Source organism: Jaculus jaculus, chromosome 6, assembly GCF_020740685.1.
Source record: "Jaculus jaculus isolate mJacJac1 chromosome 6, mJacJac1.mat.Y.cur, whole genome shotgun sequence".
Lineage (NCBI taxonomy): Eukaryota > Metazoa > Chordata > Mammalia > Rodentia > Dipodidae > Jaculus > Jaculus jaculus.
In genome coordinates, this window is record NC_059107.1 from 99,584,528 (window position 1) to 99,594,144 (window position 9,617).

Here is a 9,617-nt window from a genome sequence, read left to right on the forward strand (position 1 = left end):
AGATCCCCAAAGATTCTGACTACAGAAGAGAAGGATTAAAAAAAGGGGGAAACTCCAGCACTTGGCAGGCTAAGGCAGCAAGATCATAAATTCAAGGCCAGCATGGGCAGCATAGCAATTTTAAAGCAAGCCAGTCTCAGAAAACCAAAAAATCCTTAAATATACAAGACTTCATTTTACCATTAACACACTGTAGCAGGTTAGCTGGGTGTGGTAGTGCACACCTTTAATCCCAGCACTGGGGAGGCAGAGGTAGGAGGGTCACTATGAGTTCGAGGCCATCCTGAGGCTACATAGTGAATTCCATGTTGGCCTAAACTACAGTGAGACCCTTCCTTGGAAAAACAAAAAAAATAGAAAACACTGTTCCAGGGTGTCGTAGCACATGCTTTTAATCCTCCTACCTGTGCCTCCAAAGTGTTGAGATTACAGATTATAGATGTGTACTACCATGACCAGCTCTGCCTTGAATCTTTTTGTTGTTTTTAATTTAAATTTTATTTATTCGTGGTTTTTGTTTGTTCATTTTTATTTATTTGAGAATGACAGAGAAAGAGGCAGAGAGAATGGGCGTGCTGAGGTTTCTAGCTACTGCGAACAAACTCTAGATGCATGCGCCCCCTTGTGCATCTGGCTAACATGGGTCCTGGGGAATCAAGCCTTCAACCAGGGTCCTTAGGCTTCACAGGCAAGTGCTTAACTGCTAAGCCATCTTTCCAGCCCTTATTTTTTTTTTTTAATTTTTTTTTAAAAATTTTTATTTATTTATTTGAGAGTGATAGACACAGAGAGAAAGACAGAGGGAGAGAGAGAGAATGGGCGCGCCAGGGCTTCCAGCCTCTGCAAACGAACTCCAGATGCGTGCGCCCCCTTGTGCATCTGGCTAACGTGGGACCTGGGGAACTGAGCCTCGAACCAGGGTCCTTAGGCTTCACAGGCAAGTGCTTAACCGCTAAGCCATCTCTCCAGCCCAGCCCTTATTTTTTTTTTTAAGCAGGCTCTCCCTCTATCCCAGGCTGACCAAGAATTCACTATATAGTCTCGGGGTGTCCTTGAACTCACTGTTAATCTCCTACTTCTGTCTCCTGAGTGCTGGGATTAAAGGTGTGCACCATCACACTCGGTCTGAATCTTTTTTTTTTTTTTTTTTTTTTAATATTTTACGTATTTATGTGAAAGAGAAAGAAAGAATGTGTGTGCCAGGGCCTCTAGCCACTGTAAGCAAACTCCTGATGCATGCACCACCTTGTGCATTTGGCTTATGTGCGTTCTGGGGAATCGAAAATGAGTCCTTAGGCTCAGCAGGCTAGTGCCTTAACTGGTAAACCACCTCCCCAGCCCTCTTTTTAATTTTATTTTTTAAGAAAAACAAAAAATGGTAAAGTTATTTTTGCAGAATGACAGCTGTATACGTACTTTATATCCTCCCATTTCTAGAATCAGGGCCCTCAGAAATTTCAAAATAGAGCCGGGTGTGGTGGCACACGCCTTTAATCCCGGCATTTGGGAGGCTGAAGTAGGAGGATCACCATGAGTTCCAGGCCAGGCTGGAACTAGAGAGTGAGATCCAGCTAAGCCTGGGCTACAGTGAGATCTACTTTTGTTTGTCGAGGTAGGGTCTTGCTGTAACCCAGGCTGATCTGGAATTCACTAAGTAATCTCAGGGTGGCCTCGAACTCACGGCGAGACCCTGCTTAACAAAAAACCAAAACAAAACAACAATCCCCCCGTAATGGCTCATGCCTTTAATCCAGCACTGGTGAAGCAGAGGAAGGTGGATGGCCCTTAGTGCGAGGCCACACTGAGGCCTGAGCTAGAGCAAGACCCTACCTTGAAAAACCAAAAGTATATCTCCGAAGCAATTTAGCTTAGAAAAATACAAAAGGCCAACCAGTAACCGAAACTTAGGAATTTTGGGACAACCAACACGTATTCATAACAAAATGGAGGATTTCACTAAGAAACTTCAACTCCCAAGAGGCAATGGGGAGGAAGACGGAAGTCATTGTCATTTTTTCCAGGTACACTTCCGTATGGAAACCGGCGTTCATGCTGCCAGTAGTACAACCTCCTGTTGGTAGAAATGAAGAGGAGGGATTGATAATTCAAAGTATTCTGTTTCCATAAAACACCCAACTACCCGTGTGCTCAAGGAGCGGCGCCAGAACCATTGTCCCTCGTCTTGGGCAGCCCCGCCCCTCAGTGGGGCAGGCAGGCTGGCGGAAGTGACGTCACGGGAAACGCCATTAAATAGCAGTAGGCCGTCCCCTACTCTCTCTCGGCCCTAGCGCCATCTTCTCAGGTGGGTGTCTTGCTGCTCCGGCTGGGGTTCCGAGCGCAATCCGTTAGCATCTGACCTCCGCGCCGGGCCTCGTCACAGCGTACTAACCGTAGTGTTTTTCTCCCCCCAGCAGAAAGCTCTGCGCCATGAGAGCGAAGGTGAGCGGTTCCCCCGGCGAGGTTTGGGAGGCGGGGGGTTGGCGAGGACGACCAGGCCGTGGCGGGCCGCCATGGTTCACGGGCCCTCTAGGATTGCCGCACAGTGGTCCAGGCAGCCGCGTTAGGCGGAGGAGCGGAGCCCGGTGATGTTCTGGGAGGGCTGCCGGGTGGGGGTAGGAAAACGCCGGATTGCCGGTGTCGCCGCTGCTGCCAGGCCCTCGTACGGTGCCGCTCAGGCTCTCACTGACGCGAATGTTCCCTTCTCTCCCCCGATCGGCCCGCAGTGGAGGAAGAAGCGAATGCGCAGGTACGTACGACTGCCCGCGGAGCGTGTGCGCCTGGGCAGGAGAGGGTTAGAACGGGGTGGGCAGGAGGGCGCGGCGGCTCGGCGCGGAATGGTTTCATTGTGTGCCTTCCAGGCTGAAGCGCAAGCGGAGAAAGATGAGGCAGAGGTCCAAGTGAGCGGCGCGAGCCCCCGCGGGAGCAGGAACGAGGAGTGCTGCAGGCTGGGGACGCCGGGCGCTGGGACCGCGCGCCCGCGACGACGAGCCCTTGTCGCCGCATCTGGGGCTTCCACCGCGTGATCGCCGGGAGCCGCGATGGGCTTGGGCCTGGCCTACGACCCACACGGTCCCGGTTGATGGCTTCGACCTGGACCTCTGGCACTCTGGACTGGTTCTGTTCTCGTTTGTGGCCAAGTGTAACTCGTGTACAATAAACCACCTCTTTCGCTCTCGGCTGGAGAATCAAAACCATCCTGTCTGTCCCGTGTTTTTTCCGGCTGCGTTGGGTGGGGAGGCCCTACGGGGACGGCTAGAAGTCTGGGATATACCCCGGGGCATTTGGACGAACTTCGCAGTCAAACGACGCCCGTCCCTCACGTTTCACTAGCGTGCGCTGTTTTGCCGTACTACCGGGTCTGGTTACCATGGTGACACGCAAAGCTTGCCGGGAGCTTCCTGTGGGGTGGCGAGCGCACCATAGAGTAGTTCCGGGTCTGGTGGCTAGAGCGTCACCTCTTCCGCAGGAAACGGAAGCGCCGTAGGGTGGGCGGCTCTTTGTCGAAGCTAGAGGACCGGCAGGCGGCAGCAGCAACTACGGCGGCGGCGGCAGGTGAGGGAGGCGGGAGACTTAGGTGGAGGCCGCGCCCGGAGGGGAGGAGTCGAGGCCGACCCAGTGGCTGGACTCGGCTGGGCCGCACGAGCCCCCCAGAACCGCTCTGGCTCTTACAACCCACGACTGAGCCCCTCTTCTGACTGGTCCCACTTGGCGAGCAAACGCCACCCGCGTGACGTCACAGCCCTGTCCATCTCAGCTCGATGTCACCTAGAATCCCCACTCCCCACTTGAGAGCTCTTTCGGGGTCCTGGTTACCTGGCCCACGGCGGGGTTCCTGCAAGCTAGACTTGGGAAACTTGCAGGGTTGAGGACCGTCGCAGTAACCGCCTCCAAGTCCTGTCTTGCTGCGCTGTGGGTTCTGCCCTCGTACGCTTGTCTGTTTGGCGTTCCTGACTCCCCAAACGGTCCTTGATCTTGAAACAGCTCCCCTTACCCTTTCTTCACCGAGAACTGTTCTTTCAACCCATCTTCCCAGCATTTTTCAGTAGCTTCTGTCTTACTAGGAGCTTATAACCGTGACAGGTGAAGTTTACTTTGAACCCTGAGGGAATCTTTTAGTCCCTAGGGCAATTAGCGTTTTGTCAGAATTCACTCCTATTGATGACAGCCGTCCCATGGTTCTTCATTCATTCATTTTCCCACCTACGTTTCTGGTTTTTGTTGTTTCTTGTTCAGAACCCAGCAGTGATGTGGAGGTGGAGACCTGCAGGAGTCCCGGACTTCACCTGAGCTACCTCAGGTATCAGTTTGGGGAGGATTGGGGTGAGGAGGGCTGTCCAATTTTCTGCTTCTGGTGGGACGTGGCAAACGTCCATCAGGCATTGATAGATGATGTTTGTTCCTCACCTGACTATTTCCCTTTTAGTATAAGTTTAAGTCATCTCTTTACCACTTTTTTATTCTGGGCCTACCTCCTCTTGTACAGATTCTCGTACCTTTGAGGGTCAATTTAGGGAGATCTAAAGGCAAAGTCAAGAAAATGGGGTGTGGATGGGATAGGTCAAGGCCATAGAAATAAGACAGTTATCTTTTCAACTTTTTTTTAATTGACAGTTTTCGTACACGTGCATAATGTATTTTGATCAGAAAGTTAGCTTTATGCCCAGGGGGAAACAATATGAGCTTTTCCTACTTGAACAGCAGGGGGAGCCCGAACACTACTTAGAAAAGGTTTGGGAGATTAGACACGTGGTAGCAGGGACTCCCAGTCTTATTGGGGGTGGAGGGAAGGGAGGGCTAGAATTAGGGCAGTGGACTGACACTTCAGAGTTCTCTTGGGAAATAGGAGACTTTAAAAGCTTTTATAGAGTCTATAAATAACGAGGATCTTTATGGGATAAGGAGTGGTGTGATTTGAAGTTAGTGGGATTGTCTCATGCAGGAGCTGGGGGGAGGGAGATAATGGGGAAAGAAAGGTCACTTGTTCGTCTGAAATTAACTCCTTCCCATCTTGACCTTGCCACAAATGATATGTCCTGAGGGATCTAGAAGTAGAGATTTCAGCTTAGAACTTCTTCCCTTAAAGTAGAGGGGCTGACTTTTCTGGGTTTGAACATGGTATGGGCTAGGAGAAAATACTAAATAACAGGTTCGGGAACTGCCTCAAGCTGGTAACATGAATCTGTTCACCCAGGATTTCTTGGTTCTAAAATACATACAGAGATCTCAGCTAAGTTTCCATGGAAGAAATATTGCCAATCAAATTTAATTACCATCTTCCAAAAAACTCTTGAAGCTAAGCAGCTCATCTATTTCCAGTCTCCTCCCCACCTGTTCACATACCAACATTTATTTGTTGTTTTGTTTTGTTTGAGGTAGGGTCTCACTCTAGCCCAGGCTGACCTGGAATTTACTATGTAGTCTCAGGCTGTCCTGTAAGTCATGGAGATCCTCCTACCTCACCTCCCAAGTACTGGGATTAAAGGCATGCACCACCACGCCCTGGCACCAACATATCTTCACTCTCACAACTTTAATAAGGTCAGTTTAGAAAGGAAAATAAAACCCAACACTATTCTCTCCCTGCCCCCTCCTTGGCCAATCATCATTAGTAAGATGAAGTGGCTTCATCCCAATTCCCACCCTTCTCTGTTAGCCAGGCAAGTGTGAATCACTGACCAAGACCAGGTGCACAAGAGACTAGGCGGGACTTCCAGCAAGTCAGTCAGTCCAGTGAGAATTCTTGTCCCTTAGATCCGCATCTCTATTGGACTGCTTGCTGCTGTGTAGTCAGGAAGAGTGGGAACTTTCTGGAGGATTCCTGTTGATACACTTCTCTCTTTTAGCAGTCACCAAGAGTGGCAAGAAAAGGAAGAAAGCCCTGAGTTGGGGGGGACCAGAATGCCTGACCGGGACAGCTATGCTAACGGCACTGGGAGCAGCGGAGGAGGCCCTGGAGGTGGTAGCAATGAAGAAGCCAGTGGAGCAGGGGCAGGCAATGGGGGGGCCAGTTCGGATGCCATCTGTAGAGACTTCCTGAGGAACGTTTGCAAGCGAGGCAAGCGCTGTCGATACCGCCACCCAGACATGAGTGAGGTGTCCAACCTGGGAGTGAGTAAAAATGAATTCATCTTCTGCCATGACTTCCAGAACAAAGAATGTAGCCGTCCAAACTGCCGTTTCATCCATGGCTCCAAGGAGGATGAGGATGGCTATAAGAAGACTGGAGAACTTCCCCCTCGGCTGAGACAGAAAGTGGCAGCTGGCCTGGGCCTTTCACCTGCTGACCTACCAAATGGCAAGGAGGAGGTCCCTATCTGTCGTGACTTCCTCAAGGGTGACTGTCAGAGAGGAACCAAGTGCAAGTTCCGTCACCTACAACGGGATTTTGAATTTGATGCTCGGGGTGGGGGGGCCACTGGGTGTGGGGGCTCAACAGGCTCCGTTCCCCCAGGACGACGGCATGATCTCTATGACATCTATGACCTTCCTGACAGGGGCTTTGAGGACCATGAACCAGGCCCCAAACGCCGGAGAGGTGGATGCTGCCCTTCTGATGGCCCCCATTTTGAATCCTATGACTACGGCTTGGCTCCTTCTCGTGGGGTAGAGTGCAGACTGCTGGAGGAGGAGAATGCCATGCTCAGGAAACGTGTGGAGGAGCTAAAGAAACAGGTCAACAACCTACTGGCCACTAATGAGGTACTTCTGGAACAAAATGCCCAGTTCCGCAATCAGGCCAAGGTCATGACCCTGAGTTCCACTGCGCCAGCGACTGAGCAAACTCTGGCCCCCACTGTGGGTACTGTTGCCACTTTTAACCATGGCATTGCCCAGACGCACACTACTCTCAGCAGCCAGGCTCTACAGCCTCGTCCTGTGTCCCAGCAAGAACTTGTGGCCCCTGCCGGAGCTCCAGCTGCTCCTCCAACTAATGCTGCACCTCCTGCTGCTCCACCCCCCCCACCCCCACACCTGAACCCAGAGATCACACCACTGTCAGCTGCTCTGGCTCAAACAATCGCCCAGGGTATGGCCCCTCCACCCGTCTCTATGGCTCCTGTAGCTGTATCTGTGGCCCCTGTGGCTCCTGTGGCTGTGTCGATGGCCCAGCCCTTGGCAGGAATCACAATGAGCCACACGACTACTCCCATGGTGACTTACCCCATTGCTTCCCAGAGCATGCGTATCACAGCCATGCCACACTGATGAAGCTGATGGATATTCCCCTGCTATAGCCTCTCAGGGCTGGGTTCAAGGGGCCCCTCCTCCCTTGCTAGCCCGTCCAGGCCCAGTCTAATGGGTCTTCTCAAGAACTAGGACAAGAGACTGTAAGGAATATACTTCCTAGGAGCATGTCCCAAGGTGGGGTTGGATTGTGGTTCATCTTGTCCTTCCTTCAGACCTCAAGTGGGGCTGGCATAGGAGTTCAGACAAGCCAGCAGAGAGTAAGAACTAAGGGGTTGTGTCCTCATACGGGAAGCGGGGGACATCCCTTCCCTTGTCCTCGTTTGTGAACAGCATAGGTTCCAGCACTGGTTTTAGAAGGAAAACTACCCCATCCCGAAGGTAAACCAGGAAAAATTGGGAAGTGGGTGGTCAGGAGAGAAGGCCTCGTAGGAGCCTTCAGATGATTTGGGGCCCAGTTGAATTGGAAAATACAGGAATTGCTCCTGGGCCCCTGAGATACCTGGGACCATAGTACTCCAATCCAAAGACTAGGGGAACATTCACTTACCTAGTTGGCCTGGATTATCTGTAGGGCAGGGCCCACTACTTTCCAAAGAAATAAAAGAACGTTATTTTTAAAAATGGAGGAAATGAAAACTTGCTTAGATATTCTTTGTGGAAGATGGGAGCATAAAGTAGATCTTGTGCCAGAAATGGGATAAAGACTGTACCCTCACATAGCTTGGATTAGTTGAGTGGATGCCAGCAACCAAGGATAGAGACCTAAAACAACCAAATGGGATTTGGGTAAGGTGATTTGTGAGGGAAAAGAATTGGAGTCACTTAGTCTAGTTTAAAAATAGTTCCATCTGTTTCTGGTCTCTGTCTGCATGTGCTGTTCCCAGGTTGCCTTAGTAACCAGGGCTCCTAGGGTCACTTAGGGCAGGCACTAAAGGAGGGTTTAAGTACTTTGACATGGTGATGGGGTGTTAGGTAGTTGGCAGATACTGCCCTTATTCAAGCAGAGCAGGGCAGGTGGTGGTGTTCCTCTGAGTTGATGGCAGTTTATATCCCTTCACTCCAGCCCTTCTTCAGGGCCAATGCCTTAAGCCTTCAAGGCTTTATAAGTACGAGGAAAGGGAAAGTGGGATAGCACACACTTAATTCCAGCACTTGGGAGGTAGAGGCAAGAGAATCAGGAGTTCAAGGTCATCATAGTCTACATAGCAAGTTTAAGACCAGCCTGAGCCACATGAGACCCTGTCTCAAAAAAAAGCTGGGAAAAAGGAGTTGTTCACCATCTCAAAAGGGGGAGTGGGGTACTAAAGACAAAGGTTGGATAACTATTGTGGATTTTAGAAGCAGCTTGATAAGTTAATGTTCATTTTTGGCACAATTCTGGATTATTAAAGAGATGTTTTATGATTATTTAGAAAGGAATGTGATTTCAGATACCATATGAATTCTCACTCAGATCCTAACTGCATTTCTTGCTAAGTGGCTCCAAAGCAAATGAATTTGAGTAACTACAGATATCAAATGTTTTGTGTTAATGTGTGTTGCAGTCAGGTTTGCATTGCTGGCAGAAAATACCTGACCAGGACCAGCTTGTGGGAAAAAGGGTTTATTCTGGTTTACAGACTCAAGGGAAAGCTCTATCGTGGCAGAGGAAAACGATGGTATGAGCAGAGGGTGGACAACAGCAACAGGAGCGTGTGCCAAACACTGTCTAGGGGAAACTGGCTGTAATACCCCTCAGCCCACTCCCCAACAATACACTGCCTCTAGGAGGCATTAATTTGCAAATCTCCATCAACTGGGAACCTAATGTTCAAAACACCTAAGTTTATGGGAGACACCTGAATCATTGTGCTCAGTTAAAGAGTCCCAGAAATACACCTGTAGTTGACCAAGTTGGGACTAATGCTAGTTGCACTGGGAAGGGAAGGGCACATCTTTGGGAATCAATGTATCTCAGTATAAAGGTATTAGACAACACTTAGAGAAGCCAGGTGTGGTGGAACACACCTTTAATCTCAGCACTCTGGAGGCAGAGTTAGAAGGATCATTGTGAGTTTGAGGCCACCCTGAGACTACATAGTGAATTCCAAGTCAATCTGGGCTAGAACAAGACCCTACCTAAAAAAATTAAAAAAAAAAAAAAAAGACAAAAAAGGTCTGGAGAGATAGCTTAGCAGTTAAGGCTCTTGCCTTTAAACCAAAGGACCCAGGTTCAATTCACCAGTACCCATATAAGCCAGCTCCACAAGGTAGCACATGCATCTGGAGTTTGTAGTAGCTAGAGGCCTTTGGTGCACACACATACTCTGTCTTTCTCTCTGCCCTTTCAGATAAATAAAGACATAATTTTTTTTAATCCATGATTAAAAAAACATGGAAGTATAGAGCTGGAGAGATGGCTTAGTGTAAGCGCTTGCCTATGAAGCCTA

At 49.8% G+C, this 9,617-nt stretch overlaps 1 protein-coding gene and 1 long non-coding RNA gene across 3 annotated transcripts; both read left to right on the plus strand.

The window, feature by feature from the left end:
- Positions 1-2,192: 2,192 nt before the first annotated feature.
- Positions 2,193-3,194, plus strand: LOC123461586. Its single transcript, XR_006637726.1, has 4 exons — positions 2,193-2,302; positions 2,415-2,439; positions 2,724-2,746; positions 2,859-3,194. It is a non-coding gene; the product is annotated as an uncharacterized LOC123461586 (long non-coding RNA).
- A 269-nt stretch (positions 3,195-3,463) lies between these two features.
- On the plus strand, positions 3,464-8,700 carry Zc3h10 (zinc finger CCCH-type containing 10). 2 transcript variants are annotated; one of them, XM_045153605.1, is made up of 3 exons: positions 3,464-3,552; positions 4,234-4,297; positions 5,844-8,700. In XM_045153605.1, the coding sequence occupies exon 3, from the start codon at positions 5,899-5,901 to the stop codon at positions 7,204-7,206; it is 1,308 nt and encodes a 435-aa protein (XP_045009540.1). In that variant the 5' UTR covers positions 3,464-3,552; positions 4,234-4,297; positions 5,844-5,898; the 3' UTR covers positions 7,207-8,700. The 2 variants fall into 2 exon arrangements, with proteins under 2 accessions (XP_045009540.1, XP_045009541.1); XM_045153606.1 differs by having other exon boundaries at positions 3,473-3,552; positions 5,847-8,700.
- The last annotated feature ends 917 nt before the right edge of the window (positions 8,701-9,617 follow it).

Coding starts and splice junctions, on each gene's coding strand:
- Zc3h10 (XM_045153605.1), top strand. CDS start 5,899: ATGCCTGACCGGGACAGCTATGCTAACGGCACTGGGAGCAGCGGAGGA.